The following is a 23,507-nucleotide window of genomic DNA, read 5'->3' on the forward strand; positions in this document are numbered from 1 at the left end:
TTTTGTCTGCTCTTTAAGATGTTGAAAGTTTTTAAGAGTTTAATTAATTCCATTTGCAGTCAATGTTTAAATATTTGGGGAAATACAATTTGCCAAATTCATAAGTTTTTGATTTATTGGTTGTATAAGTGGTATGAGAATATTTAGGAGAATGTTAATAATTGAATAAAGATTAATAAATTGGACATCAATGTAGGAAAAATAATGAATATTCCCCTCCATGCCCCAAAATGCTTGAGATATTAAAGAATTTATCATCCTAAACTTCCCATCTGTGATTTCTGCTGTCTTCAATTAATTCCCATCCTCTTGCCAAGACCTCTGTGACCCCATTTGCTCATCTATATAATGGGATAATATTACTACCTACTTAGAGGGTAGCTTTGAGGATTAAGTGAGAAAATTGCTTCCATAGCACTTAGAACAATACCCAGGGCACAACAGCTCAATAATGTTGGCTATCTTTATCTTCCCCCGGTACCACTTTGATCATACCTCCTCTTGCTCGAAACCCTGCAACTGCTCCCTAATGACCACTGACAAATGCAAGCTCCTTCCACTTATCAAGAACCTTCATGTCCTCACCTCTGTCTGCTTTCCAGCCTTGGCCCTCGCTATTCCCCCTCACCCACCAGACAAAATTACTACCTCTTTGCTTCACTTTCATCCTCTATGATCATTTCTCCCATTTCTTCCTCCTCCTAAAATGCCTTGCCTCCTTCCTATGCCATTATGGCTACCTCAAACTCCTACTCATGCTTCAAAACCCGTCTCAAATGCTCCATCCTCCAGGACACTCTTTTGGTCATCTTCAACTCTCGTCCTCCTCGGAGCACTTGACTGGTAGCTCTTTCCTGGCAAGCATCACATTCTGTCATGCCTCCCAGTCAGTTACTTCTGTGTCTGGTCCTCCCAGTAGGGCCATAAGCTCATTGAAGGTGAGACTGACTTGTAATACAGATCTTGGGGAACACATGGCTGCCCGACCCAGGTCCTGGTGGATAATAGGTGCTCTGTGAATAGATGTTAGGTTCCTCTAGCTCAGGGTGATTGTGTCAGAAGCAGCAGGGACCTTCAGGCTCCCCAGGCCAGTGTCCCCACATAGACCATAGAGGCACAGGAAACAGAAGGAGCCAGCCGTCTGCGGGTGCCAGGGCCCCCAGGGCAGATGGGAAAATGGCAGAGCCACCTTCCAGGAGCACGCAGAGCTATGTCTGCTCAGCTCATCAGCATTCCCCCAGACATTCATTCACCCCTCAGTCAGTCAACCCTTCTTTCTGGACTCTGGTGTGCCAGGCCCCGCATGAGGTGTGACAGACACCAGTGCTGGTACCACTTCCCGAAGAGGTATGTCTGCGTGCCTGCCGCTGCCGGGTGTATGCGTATGTGTGCCCACACGTGCACCCCACGTGCCCGGGTTTCCTTCTCCCGACAAGCGGAGCAGTCTGTAAGCCCAGGCTGAGAGGGCTGCCTTTTACCCTGTTTCCAAACAACTCCCTTTTCTGCGCCAGAGCCCTGCTTCTCCCTTCTGTTGGCCCCCTCGCCTCCTCCTCCCTCTGTTGGGGCTGCCGCTGATGATGAAATTTGGCTTGCAACACCCTCTTCCTCCCCTTCCTGCAGGCCCCGGAGAGGATTAAGCCGCTGGAGTCTGAAATCGGAAAGATCCCAGCCTCGGCTCCCCAGCACCTCCCCATGCCCCCTCCTCCTCCCCGCCCATGCAAAACCAGAAAATTAATCTCCCCTTCTGCCTGTGATATGGCGGGCTGCATTACAAGCTGGGCGTCGAGATAAAGCGGGGAGCCGCGGGATGGCGGCCCGGCGCAGGGGCCCCGGGTGGGGCCGGCCTGGGAGATAAGGGCCTCCCAGCGCCATGAATTATTCACCGGCACTGCCTCCTCCGGCTCAAAGGCTGCCCTGAGCGCTTAGATTGCGCCTTCCAGAGGGGCCTGAGTGAGGGTCGGGGGAAGGCAAGGGCTGCAGGAGGGTTCTTCCGGGTTGGGGGGTGCAGGGAGGGGGAGGACTGTGCTCAGTTGAGGGACAGTTCAGAGACAGAAACGCCCCATGGGACCAACTGATGCAGAGGATGGAGGATGTCCCCAAGCCGAAGGGACCCTCAGACCCAGCTATGGCCCCCAGGGATGCTCCTCATTTATGCAACTCACTAAACACTTCTGAACAGATATAAGTGCGGGGCTCAGGCCAAGTCTGGCATCCTGGAGCTGCCGGGGCCATCCCTGCTGCCCTCAGGGTACCCAGGATCCGGGGCGCCCACTGAGTGTGGGTGGAGCACAGTCATCCGCCTCCCCTTCCACCTGCCTTGTCTACAGCCCTTGTCCCCTTCCCCTCTGTGGGGTCTAGACAGCCACTACCCACTCTAGTAAAGCATTTCACCTTGGTGGGGGTGGAACAAGGGGATGGCACAGGACGGACCTGCTCTCAGGGCGGCGGGAGCTCAGGAAACAGGGACGGGGGCAGCTGGTGCAGCAGGGGAATGGGAACCCAGAGGAGTGAGGAAGGGGTGTGTTCCCTGTGCTCTGTGAGGGATTAACCGGGGAAGTTTCCTGGAAGAGGAAAAGGCCCAGGTACTCTGCAGGTCTTTTGTTTCTCCTTTGTTCACTCTTCAAAGACCCAGAATTTTAAAGCAGGGAAGGGACCTTCGAGGTCTCTTCCCTATCTGGCAGTCTGTGTTACCACCTTCTCCTCACCCTTTCTCTCCACCTCAATCTCTCTTCCCTCCCCCTCCTCCCCCCATCCCGTCTGCCCTTTTAATCTCTGTCTTGGCCCCAATTTCTCCATCTCTCTCTTGTACTGCCTTCCTCCGTCTCTTCATCTCTCTGTTTTCTCTTTAATCACCCCTTTCTTCTGAAGCCGCCACTCCCCAAGTGTTATGATGACATACAAATGTATGATGGAAGAAAGGTGCCCATCTGCTGGCCCCCTTCCCCGAGAGTGAAGGAGAAAAAAGAAGGGTCCAGAAAGGTCCTGGATGTGCGCAAGAACTTCCAAGACCCTGAGAATATCAGCAGGAGGAGTTTGGGGAGAGAGCCCACCCACCCCCCACCACCCACCAGAAGCAGTGACACAGGAAAGAGATTGAACCTCCCCACCCCAAGAGCCAGGAGTGAGAGGTGCTGGGAGAAGGTAAGGACCAGAGGAGACCCCTTCAAATTACAAAAGTGGGGACCCAGACTGGCAGGGGACCTTGAACCCCCTGATGCCTGGAGCCCCACAGCACTCCGAATGAGTGAACAAGCCACATTCTGGGAGACCCACATTCAAGTTGAGAGGGAGGAGTGAGGACAGGAGAGGGAGAAGGGGTGGAGAATGAAGTGGGACCAGAGTAAGAGGAGGACATGGGGAGAAGGGTGAGCCCTGAAGGATGGAAGAGGCAATGACTTGGGTGGGAAAGAGAAAAGGAAAGAGAAAGGGAAAGGGAGGACAAGCTAAATGAGGGAGGAGAGATCAGAGATAGGAGCAGGGAAGAAGAAAGGAAGACAGCACGGGGTTGAGGGGAAAGGGCAAGGGTAGCAGAGAAATGAGCGAGGAGGGTAAGAGAAGCATCCGGACCAGAAAGAGAAAACAGAGGGGGAAGAGAAGGAAGGGGGTGTGGGGGGGGCAACATGGAACCCAGAGGAGTGAGGGAGGGGTGTGTTGATGGGTCCCATCAGCCTCAGGTCCACAGCCCCTTCCCACCCGCCTGCTAATTAACTCCTTAATTGTCTCTGCATTTGCTGAGCCGGCAGATGAAGTGGATGCGGACAGATTGGGGCTTGTGTGATTTCACGCATGGGGGAGCAGAGAAGAGCTGCCTGGGAGTCCCAGGGGACTTTGCCCCCCTCTTTGCTTTCCTCCCTTCCCCCTCCTCTCTGAGAGGCTGGAGGGTGCTTCTGTACCTAGAGCAGATGGGCCCATCTGCAAAAGAAGTGTCCATGGGGAATTTGCCCCCATCAGCCTCTCAGGGATGAAAATAATACTTGCTACTACTGATGGAACACTTCCTGTTTACTAGGCACACATTATTTCACCATTGTGAGCTTTAGCCAGATTTTATGGCTTGTTGAAACAGTGAGGCTCAGACAAGTTAAGTAACTTGTCCATAATCACACAGCTCTGGTGTGACAGAGGTGAGATTTGAATCCCGGGTCAGCAGAATGACATAGCTCTGGTGGCAGGGGTAGAAGGGTTGGGGGAGTGGGGAGACCCTGAGGCCTAGGGACTCAGAGTCAGAGAGGAGGAAAGTGTGGGCAAGGGATTGGGAGGAGACTGAAGGAGCTAGGATCCCATCACATCCTGCATAAGAGGTAGGTGGGTCCAGAGAAGGAGAAAGGAACAGTGGGACACTAATCACAGTCCTTGGATCCCTCAAGTTTCATCTTGCTGAAGCCAACTTCCCCTTTTCCTCATCACTGCAGCCCAAACCCCTGTCAGTATGACTTGCCCCTCTTCCACTCTATGCTGGCCCAACCCTCACTTTTACTCTGACCTTGGAGCTAGAGTCACTTGTCAACACATTCACCTCTCCCTTGACACTGGGAAATTTTGATGACAGTGACTATGCCACTCCTCCCGGGGGGGGGGGGGGTGTCTGGAAACAATACCGTGATATACTTAGGTTGTGCATAAGAAAGAACTTCCAGGGTGCCTGGCTGGCTTAGCTGGCTAAGCATCTGCCTTGGGCCCAGGTCATGATCTCAGGATCCTAGGATGGAGCTCAGCCTCTGAAGCTCCCTTTGCTGGGGGCTGGGCTCCCTGCTCAGCAGGGAGTCTACTTTTCCCTCTGTCCTTCTCCCACCCCCACTTGTGTGCTCTCTCTCTCTCTCTTTTAAGATTTTTAAAAATTTATTTCAGAAAGAGAGTGTGTGAGGGGAGGGTTGGGAGGCACAGGGAGGGGAAGAAGCAGGCTCCCTGCTGAGCAGGAAGCACAATGCACAGGATTGAGGGCCAGAGCCTAGGACCCTGGGATTATGACCTTAGCTGAAGCCAGAGACCCAACTGACTAAGCCACCCAGGTTCCTGCTCTTTCAAATAAATAAAATATTTAAAAACAAAAAAGAAAGAAAGACTTCTAAGTCTGGGTCTGTCATACAAGGAACCATACTGAAGCCTTGATTTAGATCTGTGGATTCTCAGGATCAAGGTTTCTCAAGACTGGCTGCTATATAGTAGAGGTCTTGAAAAGTTGGGAAATCTGAGTCCCATGTTCGGAGATTCTGATTTAATTGGACTAAGTGGAGCCAAAGCACCACTTTAAAATCTTCCTAGGTGATTCAGATGTGCAGCCTGGGTTGAGAACCACTCTCAGATTCTGCCCTCATTTGGCTGCTCTGGTGCTTTTGTGGATAGATCTAAACACTCATACTACTAATAATAGTTACTTATTGGAGATTTACTAGGTACAAGCTAAAGTGCAAGCACTTTTTATGCATTAGCTTATATAATCCTTAGAAATTCCCGTGAAATAAATCTTATCCCCATCTTACAGATGAGGAAACTGAGCTCAGAGAGGTCAAGAGACCTGCCCATCCTAATGAACGGCAGGGTCCATTCTGGAAGCTGAGATTACCTGATTCACAACTTTTATCTTCCCTCAGACTCTTGAGGCTGCTTGTTGGCCTCGATTAGTCCTTGTCTGCCTCCACCTCACCTCATCACCTTCCTTCCACCCCCGCTCCTCCCTCAATAACATCCCAGGTGACTGAAGCAATTTGCAGCCATTTGAGGAAGCTCCATGTGTCACTCAACCTGCGAGGGTGGGGACTTATGGGAATTGCAGATGCTCCAAGATGGTCCTCCCCTCCCCTGAGACACTTGGAATTCAAGAATCCAGCCCCAAGCCCCCCTACCCCCCCACCCCTACCCCGCCCCGTGCCCCTGTTCAAGGCCAAATTCCCACTCTCAAATGCCCCCTTGGGTTGATTCTAAGTATCTGGAATAGCGCTGCCACCCAGTGGCTGCCCAGGGATATGGCAGCCCTCCAGCACTGTCTGGTGCTGCTGGACAGCTCCCCAACTCAAGACCAGAACCCAAGATCCTCCCTTCCCCTTGGCAGCACCAAGAGCAGGCCCCTAGTAAATGGATCCCACTCTCCCTCCTGGGGTCTAAGCCTACACTCCCTCTAGGGATCTCCAGCTCCCTTCTCTCGTTTCTCACGTACTCCTTGCCCCCAACACTTTACAACTTCTCATCCAACTTCTTTCCATTGTGCCAGACTCTTCTCATTACAGGTTCTTTTTTCTCACTTAAAGCCCTGGGAACACACCTCTCACCTTCCTTCTGCCAGAGCTGTGCTAACCTGCAAGTGGATTGGAGGAGTTGCTAGAGATAGAATTCTGGTCCCCCCACACCCCCTTCCTCATCACCTGACACCATCAGACCTCAACAGTCTCTGTGCTAAGAGCTCCTAATGAGCATCAGCAAATTAACAACTTCCCTTTGATTGCTCCTTCTCTGTTAATTGGATAGGGACGGCCCCCCAAGGCCTCTCAGTGAGGAGAAGGGAGGGAGAAAGAGGAGGAGAGAAGTGAGAGCTATAGGAGCAGCCCCCAGACCTCGGCTTAGTGCCCCAGAATTCTGCTCCATTCCTGAGTACAGCTCCTCCTTCCATCCCTTCCTCATCCTGTCGATCCCCACCCTCCTAACCCTCCACCTTCCCACCTCATCCCACCTCCTTCCCTTTCCTTGCTTCTTGACTTCTGTCCAAATTCCCTTGATCTCTGGCTATCTCTTCGTCCTTCTCTATGCTCCTTCTTTAGAGGTTTAGCAGTGAGGGGCTCCAAACACGCCACCCCATAAAGGCAAGCACAAGGCTACAAAGATGGGATTTGGACAGCCAAGCTATATGTTTGTTTTTGTATGTGCATGTGTGTATATGTCACACATAGATGGGAGCAGGGATAAGAACAGGTGAATAAGTGTAAGCTCCTGAGTGCCTAGCCTGTAGGCTAGGCCTCTGGAATGTGTGGTGTCTGTGGTGTGTGTGTGTGTGTGTGACTGAGTGACGTGGTGTGACTCTGGTCTTATGTGTGTCTGTGTCTCCACACGAGCAAGTGCTTGAATCAGTCAAGTGTGACTCGGAGCTTGCGTGTGTGTGTGTGTGTGTGTGTGTGTGTGTGCACGCGCACGCGCGCGCACGCGTGGGCCACCAGAGGAAGCAGCAGCAAGAGGCAGGAGCATCGATCCGAAGGAGACAGCGCGGGGAGGGGGACGCTGGGGGCAGACTCCCTCCCTCTCGCGCGCGGGGGCGCGCGCACGCGCGCGCACACACATAACACACATAGTCACACACGCAAGCCATAGGGCCTCGCAGGCAGTGAGACAGCTCCGGGACCGGAGGGAGGCAGAGCCGCCGAGAGCGGCCGGGAGGAGGGGGCGAGGCAGCGCGGGGAGCCCTCGGTCCAGCTCCCGCGTCCGGGGCCCCCGCACGCACACCGGCCCAGAGACACCCTCGCAGACACTCGTAGGCGCGCACGCGCACCCTCTCCCCTCCCCCTCCGCCTTCCCTCCCGCCGCCTCCCGGCCGGACGATGGATCCCTGCAGATCCCGGGGCTGAGAGCACCGCGCACCTCGCACCGCGCCGAGCCCGGGCGGACCGAGCCGAGGCAGGCGAGCGAGCGAGCGCGCGCGGGCGAGCGGACGGAGCCGAGCCGAGCCGGGCCGGGCGGGCCGCTCCCTGCAGGGCTCTGCGCGGCGTGCCGCGGCAGCCGCGGGCTCCCGCTCCGGGCCATGAGCCCCTCCGCGCCTCGGCGCTGAGCCCGCGTCCGGCCCCGCGCCCCAGGACCCGCCGCCGCTTGCCGGGTTCCCGAAGCCCCCTCAGGTGGGTCTCCGAAACCCCCGCCTTTGGCTGCGGGACTCCCCGGCACCCCGAAGCCGGGACTTTTCCTCCCCTCTCGCTATCCCCAGCTGCTGGGGCGGCTCGGTGGCTGGGGAGGGGGGCGGGGGCCGAGCAGGGGATCTGGCTGCGTCGGGAAGCTGGACTGGAGGGGGGTTGCGTCCGGGGCGGGGACAGCTAGCTGTCATAGGGAACCGCGCCCCCCCCCATGCATCCACCTCGGGCTGCCCTCCACCCCTCAGCCCCCACCCCAAACATAGACACAGCCTGCGCGGTTAGGAGAACTGGAGACGCCCGCAGGTGAGGTCTCGGGCTGGGCCCCTCCCCACCTCCCTAGGGGGATTTTAGCCCAGGTTTAGCTCACCCGGGTGAAAACCCAGTCCTGGGATCACCCTTGACCAGGAGCTCCGGACCCTGGGTTCTGTCCGGCTGGGGGAGTTTTCGTCTCCAGGATGGGGTGGACATCCCTGTCCCAGAGTGACCCCACATCTGGAGGGAACTCCTGTGCTGCCCGTGGAAAAATATTGGGACTTCCCTCTCACTCTCGGATGACTACCTCTGGGGTCTCCCATGGCCTGGGAAGCTTTTCTGGGAAAGCATTCTCTTGGCCTGAGCTGACCCCAGAGCCCCTGCCTTTGGGGGAAGCCTTTTCTAGGAGTGTGTCCCTTGGGCAGCCACCTCTGGGCTCATATTCAAGGGAAGTGTCCTGCCCCGGAGGCAGTGACCTCTGGCAATGGGGATTCCGACTGGATTCGTTTGCAGGGCCCTGGTGAGGACCCTTATCTCAGGATGGTAACAGATTACCCCCTCCTTCCCTAGGATCCCCTCGGTCAGGATGGAACTGAAGGCCGAGGAGGAGGAGGTGGGTGGCGTCCAGCCGGTGAGCATCCAGGCCTTCGCCAGCAGCTCCACGCTGCACGGCCTGGCCCACATCTTCTCCTACGAGCGGCTGTCTCTGAAGCGGGCACTGTGGGCCCTGTGCTTCCTGGGCTCCCTGGCTGTGCTGCTGTGTGTGTGCACCGAGCGAGTGCAATACTACTTCCACTACCACCACGTCACCAAGCTCGATGAGGTGGCTGCCTCCCAGCTTACCTTCCCCGCTGTCACGCTGTGCAATCTCAACGAGTTCCGCTTTAGCCAAGTCTCCAAGAATGACCTGTACCACGCCGGGGAGCTGCTGGCCCTGCTCAACAACAGGTGGGCAGCTCCCACCCGGCCAGCCACTTGCAGGGCCCCCAGGGCACATGCCTTCCAGCTCCTGATGACCCCCATCAGGGTGCTTGTCTCTCAAAACCCACTCTTTAGAGCCCAGACGACCCTGTCTCCCCACCCCACCCCAAACCTGCCACTCACAGCAAAGGAATTGCGGGACTGAACAAAGCAGTTAAGGGCACCCACTTTCTGATCCCAGCATAGTCCCCAACAGCTCTGCTCTGCCCAATCTGAGCTGTGATACATCAGCAGCCTCTCGAGAGACCTTTGCCACCCTCCCACCCACTGTGTCTTGCTCCTCATCTCACTTGAGGGATGGGGGCAGACCATCTTTAAAGAGTGGAGATTGAGTATATAAGACAGCTCCTGCCATGATCACTCTGCCCAACCCTCCCTAACCCACGCAGCCACTGTGGATCATACTGTCTTCTCAGACCCCATGGGGCAGGTCCTCAGGACATACCCAGCCCTTCTGTGCCTATGCCCAGGCCTGATCCCTGGGGCTAATGGCTGCCCTCCTCCCTGCCCAACCCCCATCACCTCCCCTGCCAAGGTTGGGTATGGGACCCTGGAAGCCAGATGGAGGCAGAGACCTGAAAGTCATGCTGATCCATTCGCCGCTCACCCCTGGGCTCCAGGTATGAAATACCAGACACGCAGATGGCAGATGAGAAGCAGCTGGAAATCCTGCAGGACAAGGCCAACTTCCGAAGCTTCAAGCCCAAGCCCTTCAACATGCGTGAGTTCTACGACCGCGCAGGGCACGACATTCGAGACATGCTGCTCTCCTGCCACTTCCGGGGGGAGGTCTGCAGCGCGGAAGACTTCAAGGTGGTGAGTGAATCCCCTGGTGTGGGGCAGGAGTCAGTCCTGGAGGAGGAGGAGGAGGAGGAGAGGATTAGGAGCCTGTGGGCCTTCCACCAAGCTTGCTGCTCTGGAAGAGGAAGCTGCATGTCCCCTGGGTTTGCTTCTGTCCGGAGGAGACTTGGTTCAGTACAGGGGTCCATTTGCTCTGTGTGAGGGCCTCGGCATCAGCCTCGTGTCTATGAGGACAGGAAAGTGAGCACTCAGAGCACAACACACAGAGGTGCACACAGACACAGACACACATGGAGCCTGGTGTGCCGTGGGCCACCACCACCCCACCCCCCGCCCCCGCCAGTTCCAGCTTCCCTTCTGGGCCACAGGTGTCAGAGCTGGACATGGGGGTGGGGAAGCTACAGCCTTGTTACTTGAAGTGAGGTCTGAGGACCAACACCGGGGAGATGAAAAGAACTGCAGGGCTTAGCCACCCCACTTCCCAGACCTACTGATTCAGGACTGGCATTTTAACGGGTGATTTGAATTTAAGTTGGAGAAGCACTGTGACACATGGGAAGTAAGGGAAGCTTTCTCTTACATAGCTAGACAGGTAATTTTCTCTGGGCCACCCCTGCCACACACACACACATGCATACTGTCTGATTGGGCTCCCCCCTGGTGAGCAAGAGCCAGGATCTAAGGAAGTGAGAGATTATTTGGGGCACATAGTCATGACCAAACTGGAGGGTCCCTTTGCTTCTCCCCCCCCCCCATCTCTTTATTTCTTAAAATAGAGATGCCCCAGGGGCACCTGAGTGGCTCAGTCGGTTAAGGAGCTGCCTTGGGCTCAGGTCACGATCCCCAGGGTCTTGGGACTGAGGCCGGCAGCATCTTGTCAAGGGAACCTGCTTCTCTCTCCCTCTGCCTGCCGCTCCCCCTGCTTGTGAGTGCGTGCTCTCTATCTCTGCCAAATAAATAAATTTTTTTTTTTAATGGAGCTGTCCCGCAGATCCACCCCCCACTCCCTCCAAGATGGGGCCGCCTCAAAGCCAGCATCTTGGAGAGGGTTAGGGAAATGGACTGGGATCTCGTGTGCCAGGTGATCCTTGGCAAGTCACACAGGATCCTGAGAGTTTACAACCAGACAGAGGCTGGAGAGGGACAGAGGACCCGAAGCCAGATGCGAAAAATAACACCAGATGAGAGAATGATGCTCTTAACTCTTCAGAAGGCTCTATAGGCTTTGTAGGCTCTCCTAGGCTGAATAAGTAACTACGTTCTCTCTATTTTACAAATGCACACAAGGGGACACAGAGAGGTGGAATAAGTTACCTGAGCTCAACTAGCTGGTTAGTGACAGGTTCTGGATGAGAATTTGTGTCTTGTAAAGTTTCAACCTAGTGTCCTCTTTTTAATACCATTGCTGGCCCTGGAGCCATCATGTCCACTTCCAAGTCTGCTCCTTGCTCTTTGAAAACACAGGCTCCCCCAGGACCCCCTCGCTATACATGCCTGCCCCTAATTCTCTGCTCTCAGAGACTCCCTTTTCTCCCTGCCCATTTCCCCCCTGCTTGCTTGCTTCCTCCTGGGAGCGTGAACTGCATCGGGTTTGTGTAGAAATGTTGGAGCCCTGGTCATGCTTGTTTTTTCCTGCTGAGGTTACACAAGAATTCCCAATCCTTTAAGGCCTGCTCTGCAGACCAGTCTCAGGGGCCTTTGTTAATCCTGCCAGACAAAGGTTACCTGGCCACACTCCCTGCTGAGCCAAGCTGATGGGGAGCAGAGGGTGATGCTCTTAACCTTCCCTCTTTTCCTTTCTTAAAACAGGGAAGTCCTGGATTCTCCAGAGCCTGATACCAAAGGGTTCCCAGGCTCACCAATGATGTACCCATGAGTAGTAGAAGTTAGATGAAAGGCAGAGACATCCCCCTCGGCAGCACAGCCAACACACAGCAGAAGGGAGCAGCGAGGAAGAGAAAACCCATTAGCTTGAATAGTTTGTAGTATTGGATAAAGGGCAGAGTACTTGGCTCAGACTGAGAAGATACAAAGTGGGGGTGCAGTAGTCCACCGAAAGTGTCCAGCTGAGGCTCCCTTTGTCCCTGCAATCCAGAAAGATTCCAAGTGGTGATGCTAGGACATGTTCGGTTTATGAAAATGGAGATCCTGACATGTGACTGGTTCGTGTTATCTGAGGGGACAATTCCGAGTACTCAGACGGAGCTTTGACTGGTTTATAGAATTCTGGAGCAATCTGAGTTCTTCTCCTTGCTTGAGGTTGGGGTGGGGGAGAGAGATGAGAGTAGCCTATAGGTGGCCCCACCCTGGGCATTTTGGGGTTCTGGATTGCCAGAGAAGATTAGGTTTTTTATGTTTCTCAGTCCATGTCAAAGACTTGACCCTGAATCTGGCTGCACCCGAGGTCTCAGCCCCTCCTTCCTCCCTCTCTCATTGACCTCCCTACACACTGTCTCTGTGTTGGGAACTCTATCACTTCTGGCCCTAGGGATGTTCCTACACAGATGGGAGTGGGGTTGTGAGTCCATGTCTGACATGTCGCTGGGGGAAAAGAAGGGCTCCGGCCCCCTCCTCCAGCTCCCTGGCTCCAAGGAGGTGTGGACATCCCTTGCCTGATACTCCATCTTCTCTCTCTTCTCCTTTGGTCTAATACTTAACATCTGCCTCTCCATCCTTGCCATTCTCTGCTAGGTCAAGAGGTGTGTATCTAGCCCCAGGACAGATGTGGCACTGACAGGAAACATTTGCCTATTGGGTCAGAGCTTAGGAGAGACCTCCTTGGCATCTTCTGCTGCTTTGAAACAGGTTCTAACTGGAAGTCCAAGCCCTGGCTCACAGTTTTTGCAAAATATAATGTGCACAGGTACACGTGAAGTCCGCTGCAGGTTTCCAAGGACCAAGCTCATTCAATTTGGGAGATCCCTGCTCAGGGAAGACAGTTCAGGAGGCATAGGAAGGAGCAGACTCTGGTCCCTCAGAGACTCCAGCTCCTCTGGCAGGGTGGTCTGCAGGGACAAGCGTTCCCCTCAGAGGTACTTTCAGTCCAGCTCAACCACAGGGGACTGGTGGTCACAGCGTATTTGACCAGGTCCATCCTCCAGCTGTAGCTGGGGCCGCTTGGGAGAGTGGGGATAAATATGGGGAACCTGAGCCAAATCTGGGAGAAACTGGTTTCAGACTGAAGAAGCAGAGGGTCAACCTCAGTAGCTCTCTGCTGAGCTACCAAAAAAAGAAGAAAAAAAAAAGCAAACACGGAACCCACTCTCAAGGACCCCTCTTCCCTGGCCACCTCTTTTCCTTTGGAGGGGGGGGGGATGTCAGGTTGCCAGGGCAACAGGGTTGGAGGCTCTGCTCTGCCACTCCACCTCAGGGGCAGTCAGACCAAGGCAGGGCAGGGGTTCCATGGAGGGGGACCAGGGGCGCAGCTGTGTGCCTGGGTCTGGGTGGGGGCCGGAGGGAGTGAGCACAGTTGCAGCTGGTGCCAGCCTCCAGCTGCACCTTATCTGTCCCTGGCAGTGGGAGCGCCTGTGTGGCTGGAATGCTGAACAGCACCGAGGGGAGGGGGCTGGCAGATGGCTGCCCAGTCAGCCCCATGCCGTCCCCCTGCTCCAGCTGAGACCCAGAGCCATTGCCTGGGGGAGAGAGAGCAGGGAATTCATCTCTGGACCCTGGAAGAGAAGGAAGGAGAGAGTAGAAAATGGAAATCTTGGGGGTGGGTGTGCAGTGGCGCCAGTATTCTCTCTCTCGGGAGGTGGGTGGAACTGGGGGGACAAGAGATAGGGGACATGAATCCTTGCGGGGGCCCACAGGAGTGTCCCCCCAGGACCCTGGAGTAGAGGCAGAAATTCCCCAGAGGAGAGATGGAGTGAGGGGTGGTGGGCACAGAAATCTACTTAAGGTTCTGGAGGGGGGCAGGACTCTTCCGTATCTACAGGGCTGAGAAACTGAGAGAAGCAGTGGGCATAGGTGGGTGATCCCGGGACCTTGGGAAGGGAGGGAGAGGCCATCTTAAACAAGCTGAGCTAGGGATGGCAAGTCCCGGAGAGAGTCAGGACTAGCATGGGGGCTTCCTCATCCCCAACTTAACTCTGCCCCTTCGCTGACACCCCTCACACCCACAACACCCTAGCTTGTCTCTCCCGCCTCCCACTGCAGAGCGGCTAAGACCAGGAGTCCCTGGGGAAGGCCTGGCCTCACCACCTGGGTCTGCTCCCTCCAGCTAGCAGGCAGGGGAGGGGCTGCTGCAGGAAGAGGCTGCCCAGACTGCTAGAAAGAAGGAGGGTCCCAGGCCACCCTGCTCAGGGGCAGAGTCTGGGCTGTCTTTGGGGGTGTGGAGGGGGGAGGAAGAAAGGGGAGCAACCACAGACAGCAGCAGGACAGGAGAGAGCTGGAGTGGAGAGGCTAACTTTGGAGGAGGGCGTTGCTTCCAGCCTCATCCTTGCTTTCTCTCCCTCCCTCAGAAGTGCCTGAGCTTAGAAGGAGGAGATGAGAGAGAGCTCGGAGCGGAGCCGGTTACAAGAATCCAGGGGACCCTGGTTAGGGTCGCTCTCTCTCTGTCTTTCTGTGTGTCTCTCTCTCATACGCATATACACACAAACATCCTTGGGATAACGGAGTTTCCTCTCTCTCGCCTCCTCTCCCTCTCCTTCCTTCCCCCCCTGCCATTCTGGACTCCACCTCTCTCCCAGATTGCAGTTAGCTAAGAGGCTACTCTAAGTTAATTGATCTCCCGGCTGCTGGCTAAAGTAATAGAGAATTGATGTAAGTAACTAAGTGCCTCTGGGGGCAGAGTGGGAAATGCAGGGGTGGGGAGGAGGAGCGCTTCCAAGCCTTGGGCCTTTCTCCTGCCCCAGCCCAGGGAGAACCCAAAGCTTCTCTCACTGCTGCACCCGGCAAGCGTCCAAGAAGCCCGGGGTGGGGATGGGGGGCTGCTGAGAGGTCCCACGTTTCTGCTGTGGGTGGAGGTTGCTTCTGAGCATGCTTCAACTTTCTGGAAGGCAGTTTCAGTCCTGGGGGGTGGGGGCGGGGAATGACGCAGGAGGCTGGGGATGGAAGTGCGAAGCTCCACTTGGTTCTTTCCTGTGTCAGAGCCCTTTCAAAGTGCCAGGTGCTGTGCTGGGCGCCAGAGTGTAGGGGTGAAGAGACCCCGTCCCTGCCCTCAGGGAGCTTAGAATCAAGTGCAATTCACAGGGAAGGGGAGGGGGGATTCCACGATGAGGGGGTGGGGATGGTAACAAAGGCATCCGTAGGGAACAGGGAGTAATGTACCAGGCGGTACTGGACTCTGGACATGTAGGCGGAGTCCTTCCCATCTCCCCAGCCCGGATCAGCTATCTAGAATCTCCAGTTTTGTGGGATGTGGGGTGTCCCCCCCCATGCAGCCCTCCCCCAGCATGTGCCCAGCCCACTGCTGTCTAGCAGGGGTCATTGGCCAGTCCCCCCACTCCTCTCCACTCCCCCTCTCTCACCACCCCCCCACCCTCTCCATCCCCGCAGGCACCGAGGCATAAGCCTGCCTGCACTGGAGGTCTGAGGTGGCGCTCCAGCACCTTCTACCCTCCAGCAAAGGACCTTCCAGTCAGGACCCTTGCGTGGGGATCCTAGGAGGCAACACTGGGAAGCAGACAGCAAGACTGAGAAGTGGTGCCTAGTTCTGGCGAGGGGTGCGGCTGTGCCCGGGACCCCCCCCCCCCCCGCCCCGGGTTCTGTTTTAGGCAGAGTTGCATCTGGCTCCATTTCTCAGCTTCTAGGCACAATTTCTCGTGAAGAAAGGAGGCTCCAAATAGATGGCTAAATGATTCTTTGCCAAGGGGCAGCCCCTCCTTCAGCCTCTGGGACTCTCTGGCTAAGCCCACGCTGGCCTACGCTTGGAATGGCTGTGCGGCACTGACTTTCCAGGACTCGTGGATCACACATCTTCCTCATGGAAAGTTGTAAAATGAGCGCGAAACAGCTGTGTATTCCCTAGAGGGGACGTTCCCTTAAGAAACCATAAAGGCAGACTCGGCCATCCCAGGCTCTCCAGGGCCACTCCCGAGGGAGAGGGAGGGCAAGTGGTGGTTTTTCTGAGCTACTGTGATTTCTTGGAAAGAAAACACTTTCAGTCCTCTCTCATCCACACCCCCTTGACGTGTCTGCGGGGGGCGGGGGGGGGCAAGGCCTGGGAGGTTGGGCCCTGTAGCTCATGGCTGTGGGGCTGTGCGTCTCTAACTGATGCATCAGATCATGGAGGCAGGCTGGGGACCTCCCTGGGGTGAGACTGCTGCAGTGGCCTTGACAGTGGACAGCAGCCAACTCAGCCTTCCTGTGACATGCCCCTTGCAGGTGTGCCCCAAGTGTGTAAGCACACGTGTGCCCCTCTGTGGGGGTGCCTGAGAATGTGGATGGGGGTTAGAGTGTGTAGTGGACGTGTATGGATGAGCTCGGGGGGTGCACATAGCTCACTTATTGCGGTTGTGGGAGGGAGCCTGTGTGCAGGCAAACCTTTGGTCGCATGCAGAGCACATACCAGCAAAATTAATCATCTCTTCCAGTCGAGCTTTGCAATTTACAAATTCCCTTTACTTTAGCTCATGAGCCTCCTAATTCTGGGAGGCAGGCAGATATTAATATCTTCACTTGAGAGACGAGGAAACTGAGGCTCAGAGATGTTAGGTGACTTGCCTGAGGTAACATAGCTGGTGAATGCCAGAGTGGGACCTTGACTTGAAATCCTCAAAGGCCAGGGTCTTTGTGTGTGCCAGTAGGAACCGGTGTGTGGAGCATGAGGAGGAGGGTGTCTGGGTCCCCAGCTTGCCATGCTCTCTAAGGAAGCAGGAGGCAGGAAAGATAAACAAGGGTGCAAAGGAGAAGGAACGGCAGACTCGGGTTGGCCACACCAAAGTCTTTTGACTCTCCCGTCTTTTCATTGCACCATTTGGCCAAATCCCAGCCCTAGTGGATAGCCCCGCCACTGGCTTTCCTCAGGTGGCTCCAGGACAGCCAAGCTCGACCAGTGAAGGTCACACAACAGGCCAGCTTGCAGTCACCTTGTGCTCATGATCGACATCCTGAAATGGGTGGGCACGGCCCCCTGGCAACACCGCTGTGTTTTCCAGGTCACCTTGCTGGTCCCAGTGACTACTGCAAACTTCACCACTCATCTCAAAGAGCCACTCTTCCCAGCACCCCCTACACCCTGAACAAATGACCTTGTTACCTGCTTCAGGGAGAAGATCAAAGCCTCAGCCAAGCCCTCCCCCTTCCCGTAGGGGAGCATCCCTCTTGTCTAGGCTGAAATCTCAGCCTAGTCTTTCCATCTGATCTCCTTTTACCTGTATGGGAATTTTACCCTAAAGATTCCACCTCTCCCTCGTCTACAGTCAGTCTTTCCCTCTCCAGTGGGATCTACCTGTTGACACTGAAACACGCTTAAGATTCTCCCATCTTGAAATATATAGCTACAATATACAGCTAACACTTATTGAGCATTCGCTATGTATCAGCGTTGAGGCTAAAATAAAACCAAAAACCAAAGGTCTCTCAGCTCCACAACTCCCTCCAGCCCCCCACTCTCGCTCTTTCTGCTTCCTTTCCCAGACATAATTCAGAAATATGAAGTCGATATTCCACTGTCTCCATTTTCTCATCTCAGACTCATTCTCCACTCCACTTGAGGCTACCTTCTCCCCGCGGTTCCCCACTGAGCCCTCCACCCAAACAGTTAGAGCTATAAAGCCACCAGCGACCTCCGTGTGGCCAGATCCTGTAAATAATGTTTATTCTTAACCTCTCAATGACATTCAAACTGGTTGACCACCTCCTCTTTTTTAAAGTGTTCTTTCCTGGGGCACCCGCGTGGCTGTGTCGATTAAGCATCAACTCTTGATTTCATCTCAGGTCATGATCTCAGGGAGGCGAAATCGAGCCCCGCATCTGGCCCTGTGCTCAGTGAGGAGTCTGCTTGAGATTCTCTCTCACCCTCTCCCCGTACCCTGAACCCCATTCATCGCACACACACTCTCTCTCTCTCTTTCAAAAAAGAAAAAAAAAAGTCTAAAACATTTCCAACACCCCAGGAAGTTCCTTTGCCTCTTCCTGGTCAGTATTAGCCCACAAGAGTCAACCATTATTCTGACTTGTCAGTACAGATACGTTCCGCCTGTTCTTGAAGTTCTTAAGAGTACATGTATCCTCCATACAGGCTGCACGCTTTCATGCCTGTCTTCTTTTGCTTATGATTTTGTCTGTGAGATTGTCCCATTTTGTGCGGTGGTAGTTCACGCTTTGTCAATGCTGTGTAGCTTCTCATTATATAATTACACCAAAATGTATTTATCCATCCTACTCTTGCTAGACCTTTGGAGGGTTACTAGGTTTTTGGCTATTATAAATAAAGCTACCATGAACATTCTTGTTTATGTTCTCTGGTTATCCAATGGACTCATATTTTGGGTATGTAACTAGGGGCTGTGGTTGAGTCACAGGTTGGTATTGTTTGGCTTTGGTTGATATTGACACATCAGGCTTGATCTCTTTTCCTCTCTTCCTCCCTCCCTCCCTTCCTTCTTTCCATCCTTCCTTCCGACTTTCTCTCCTTGGGCCATCTCCTAAGCATCTAGACCCTGACCAGCCAGATTATGTGCTTCCATCCAGCTTTCTCCTCTCGCCCTCTGTGCTGGTGGCTAATCTCCCCCCTCACACCTCCACTTGGATGTCCCCGAGGCTCACAAAACCCAGCATGTGCAAAGCCAAATTCACCATCTTATCTCCCAAACTAGTCCTTTCCTTGTGTTCCTGGCCTAGTGAGCCACCACACCATTCAGCCACTTACGCAAACTAGCAAGCATCCCTACACTCCATCTCCCTCCCCTCCCTTAAGGGGATCTGCCACTCTTGCTCCCTAAATATCTCCACCGTATTACCCCATTCCAAGCTGGTGCACTTCCTGTCTCACCTACACCCTGGGATAGTCTCCTGATAGGTCTTCCAGCAGCCCCTCTGGCTGTTTCCTAGTTGTCTCTTCAAAACACTACTCTGATCACTTGAAACCTTCCCATTGTCCTTGAACAGGAATCTTTGCTGTGGCCTTCAAGGCCCCAAGGGGTCTGGGTCCTGCCTGTTTCTCCGGACTGTTCTTACCCCACTCTGGCTCTCCAGCTATATTCTCCTCTGAGCTCTCCCCCCCCCCCCCGCCTCCACCCCCAGGATCTTCAGGGCCTTTGCATGACTCTGCCCTCTAGAATATTCTTCCCCCGCCCCACCTCATACAAACTTTTACCTAATTACTCCTCCTTATTGTTTAGATCACAATTCAAGCATCATGTCCTCAGAGAAACTTGCTTTGATTCCCCAGGCTGGGTTGGATCCTCCTGGCACTTGCTCCCATAGAGCCAAATTACCTTTTCATAGCACTTATTATGATTTGCAATTAAATATTTACTTTTACAATTTTTAGAAACGGTGTCTGCTCCCCTGTTAGACCGTAAACTCCACAAGGGCAGGAACCCAGTCCATTGTATATTCTTCATGTGTCCCCAGCACATAGATACTCAGTAAATATTTGATGAGTAAATGAAAGAATGTAGGAGGAAGGGGTTTGCAGGGGGTGATCTAATATTAGTCTCATGCCCACCACTTGCTCTCCATGAATCAAACAGGTCACTGTGCCTCAGTTTCCCCATTTGTCAAATGGGGGCGATGTTACTCAAACCTGTTTATTTCACTAGGTTGTATAAGGATTCCATGAACTATCTACTGAGAAGCATTAAACATTCTACAGATGTTGGCTGCAGTGGGGTAGGGGTTGGGGGGATCGTGTTTAGAAAGAGATGTGGAAAAAGTCAGAAACCACTGAGTTACCACACACAATTTCAGAGCGGTACTGGGTAGGGACTGACACGGGGAAGGCTTTCCTCCTTGGACAGAGGGTTCAGAAGTGGATGTTGTCCTGAATGGGTCTCTGCTTGGCCACTTCCCCTGGGGCTTTTCTCCTGGGACTTTGTGCTTGCGGGTCTATGTGCGCTGCTTGAGACTTTCCTTACCTCCCCTTACTGCGCAAACTTTGGATTGGTCTACTGGAGCAAGGTGAGACGGGAGAGGATTTTAGAGGAGAGAGGAAATCCATTTGGGGTGTGTGTATGTTTGTTGCCCCACAAGGGAGCTGTGTGTGGTGATGTGTAGGTGTGCAGTGTGGATCTTTATGTTGGTGTGGGGGAAGATGGGTCATGCCATCCTGGACTTGCTGTCCTGTGAAACTGCTCTGTGTGTGCCTGTCCTTCTGTCTGGTGAAGCCCAGTGGTGGAAGTGTCCCCTGCCTTCCTTTCTTCCCTCTGGAGTTCTGATCTACATGCCCTTCCAGGGAGTCTGAGGAGGGGAACAACGCCCTCTAGTGGGTGTGGAATGCATGGGCAGCTGTAGCCTCCCCACCCCCAACCCAGACCTACAACTTACCGCTGAAATACTTCCTGAGGACATGCAGAGCCCTCTGAGAGCTGAGGGGGAACGGGGAGGGGTGCGGGGAGGCAAATGCACACAGGACTGGAAATAGGAAAGGAACCTCTGAATTCATGCAGAAGCAGCCTGAGGACAACAGCTGGAGGTGGGGTGGTGGGTTATCTCTCTCATCTCTGCAGTGACCTTCTCTCTCTGCAGTGACTGTCTCATCTCTGCAGTGACCTCTCTGGTTGCCCTGGGTGCCCCTGGTCTTCCTTGGTTCTAGTTTCTTCGCATGGTCCCTGTGTCTTGGTCTTTCATTCTCACAGTCTGTCCTCAAGGAGTTGTTGGCTACTACTCATGCCTGAAGGGAGGGACTTGAGCAGAATTGATCCCTTCATTCTGTTTCCTGGATGGGTACTCACTATGCCCTATGCAGTCAGGGAAGCCTTCTTGGAGGAGGTAACATGTAAATAAGGTCTTGAAAAGTGAGAAGAAATTCTCTAGATGGAGTCCAAGGAAGACATGGAGCTAGCGGATCTGCAGAATGGGAGAAGGGCATGGCTGGACATTAGACTTCTGTTTGGGGGAGGGTGCTGGATAGGAAAGGGAGGCTGGAAGGTAAATTACAAAGGCCTCACATAAATTTTCCCAAGATGGGTGTGATTTTACCAAGAGGCACTAGGGGGTGAAGAAGGTCTCAGTGCCAGAGAACAGTCAGAATCACATACAGTATTATATAAGGTGGGGAGAAACTGGGGAGGCAGGGAGTTAGGGAGACCAGTGGGGAGGCCAGTGTTTAGGCAAAAAAGGTGGAGCCCAGTGCAATGGGGAAAGGAGGGCGAGGAGTCAGATCTCAAAGGCTGCTCTTCTTTTGGGGCCTCTGTGTCCCTGGCAGCAAAGCTGAGGCTGAAGGTCCCACATCAGTCAGTTCTGCTGGAACTTGGCACCTTGCCTCACATCCCTAATATACTCCAGGGTCCCTGCTTGCAAATGGAGAAAGGAAGAGGTGTAGGAGCAGGGAGGGAGGGGAGAAAAGGGGCGGGGAGGGGGTCTGGGGCTATGTGATGGTAAAGAATGGCAAGGTCCAAGTAGACTCATGGGACTCCTGCTGCTTTGTCTCTGGCCCTGCAGAAAAAGGGTTAACATGCTTCACCTCCCTCCCTCCCTCCCACTCCTCCCCTCAGGTCACCTTCTAGGCCCTAGAGACTTGACTGGTGGCTCAAGTTCCTCACTCAGTGGCCCTGAGTAACCAGAGCATACAGAGGGGCCAGGGACCTGGGGTCAGAGAATGGTAAACTGGGGGCATGGGGAACCTCTGAGGGACTAGGACTGAGGGTTTGGGGGGCACCCCAGGTTGGTTCCTGACACTCTCCACCTTACCTAGCAGATTGTTCTGCCAGAAAGAATTCCTCGAACTCTTCTCCTGCACCAGTGAGGGGTGGGCAAGCTGGGTGGTGGGGAGGGGAGTGGTGATCTGCCAGGAAGATTTTCAGCAACAAGAGATGGGGTCCCTCCCCCCACTGGTGCCGGGAACTGGCCATAAATGAGTCTGTGGTCAGTGAGAGACCTCTGCTAATGGAACCTGGGCTGCCCCCCAAGCCACAGAAGGGAAAGGTGGAGGAGGGGAGAGTGACCCAAGTGTAGCTCAGCACAGGGTGGGGGGAGGGGGTTTTTACTTGAAGCTCAGCCAGGGTCAGGGGAGCGAGGGGAGGATAAATGGGGTCAAAGACTGACGGTGGGGAAATTGGTGGTCAAGGCAATGATTGCAGGGGAGTTAAGGGCTTAGGAAGGAACTGAGTAAATTGGGGTCATGGCAGTGACTGTAAGGGAACTGGGGTCTTTGGAGTGTATTGGGACAAGGTGGGGGTGTGGCCAATGACATGGGGGTTGATCATGAGTCAGGGTGAGTCAAAAAGGAATTAGAGGTCTGAGAGAGTGCGGGAGGCCCCAGTGTCTCAGGAGAATGGCTGCATCAGGTGAGAATGGGGGTGAATGGGGGCGAGGACCCAGCACTGGGGAAGGAAGACCAAGGGAGTTGCTGAGGAACAGATGCGAGGGTGACAGGGGGCTTAAATGTCATGGGGAGGGGCACAGACTTTTGCTGTGGGCTGTGGAGCGGAGGAATCTGCTAGGTCCCATCTCACCTGGAGCCCCGAGGCTTTTCCAGGGTTTCCACTGTCCTCTACCCTCTGTCCTCCTGGAGCTGGTGACCGGAAAGGGGCTCTGGCCCCCCTCCTCTCCATCAGCCTCCCTTTCCCACTGCCATCCATTATTCATCAGCCCAGACGCACAGGGCCCGCAGGTCCTCCTCTCCACGCCCCGCCCATCTCAGCCACACCACCAGCCAGCGGAGGCCCCAGCGAGGGAAGACAGCCGGCTGGCTGGTGGGGCTGCAGAGACCTGGCAGACCGGGCTGGGTGGCTGACCCTGCCAGATCCTACCCAAGACCACATCTGCTTCTCCCTTCTCCTGCCTACCCACCCACCCGGGGCCAGGAAGCCCCCGGAGAAGATGCCCATCCAGATCTTCTGCTCTGTGTCCTTCTCCTCTGGAGAGGAGGCCCCAGGGCCCTTGGGAGATGTTTGGGGTCCCCACTGGCAGCGGCGGCACAACTCAGAATCAGAAGAGGAGGAAGACGAGAAAGAAACGGAGGCAGTGACAAAGGAGGCCCGAGAGGGGGATTCGCCGGTGGATTTGGTGGCCTTTGCCAACAGCTGCACCCTGCACGGTGCCAGCCACATCTTCGTGGAGGGGGGTCCGGGGCTGAGGCAGGCCCTGTGGGCAGTGGCCTTTGTCCTCGCTCTGGGTGCCTTCTTGTGCCAGGTGGGGGACCGCGTCGCCTATTACCTCAGCTACCCGCACGTGACTCTGCTAGACGAGGTGGCCACCACGGAGCTGGCCTTCCCGGCCGTCACCCTCTGCAACACTAATGCCGTGCGCCTGTCCCAGCTCAGCTACCCTGACTTGCTCTACCTGGCCCCCATGCTGGGGCTGGATGAAAGTGATGACCCTGGGGTGCCCCTTGCCCCACCGGGGCCCGAGGCCTTCTCCGGGGAGCCCTTCAACCTGTACCGCTTCTATAATCGCTCCTGCCACCGGCTGGAGGACATGCTGCTGTATTGCTCCTACTGCGGGGGGCCCTGTGGCCCTCACAACTTCTCAGTGGTGAGTGGGGGCCCACACCTGGCACAGCCCCCCAAGGGTGCCTGACACGGCTCACCCTGAACATCA

At 54.8% G+C, this 23,507-nt stretch overlaps 1 protein-coding gene across 6 annotated transcripts in view; it reads left to right on the top strand.

The window, feature by feature from the left end:
* ASIC1 (acid sensing ion channel subunit 1) overlaps window positions 1-23,507 on the top strand; it is a gene marked incomplete at its 5' end in the record, with an annotated part of 44,577 nt that overhangs the window by 12,508 nt on the left and 8,562 nt on the right. For 4 of the 6 annotated variants that reach the window (XM_082741300.1, XM_082741295.1, XM_082741296.1 and 1 more), the window contains 2 exons: window positions 8,649-9,026; window positions 9,680-9,875. In XM_082741300.1, the coding sequence (XP_082597426.1) occupies window positions 8,665-9,026; window positions 9,680-9,875 (558 nt within the window). Of the gene's footprint in view, window positions 1-8,648; window positions 9,027-9,679; window positions 9,876-22,777; window positions 23,442-23,507 lie in introns of those variants that run through there. The other 2 variants (XM_082741298.1, XM_082741297.1) reach the window with 2 other exon arrangements.

Source organism: Mustela nivalis (genome assembly GCF_964662115.1).
Source record: "Mustela nivalis genome assembly, chromosome: 7".
Taxonomy (NCBI): Eukaryota; Metazoa; Chordata; class Mammalia; order Carnivora; family Mustelidae; genus Mustela; species Mustela nivalis.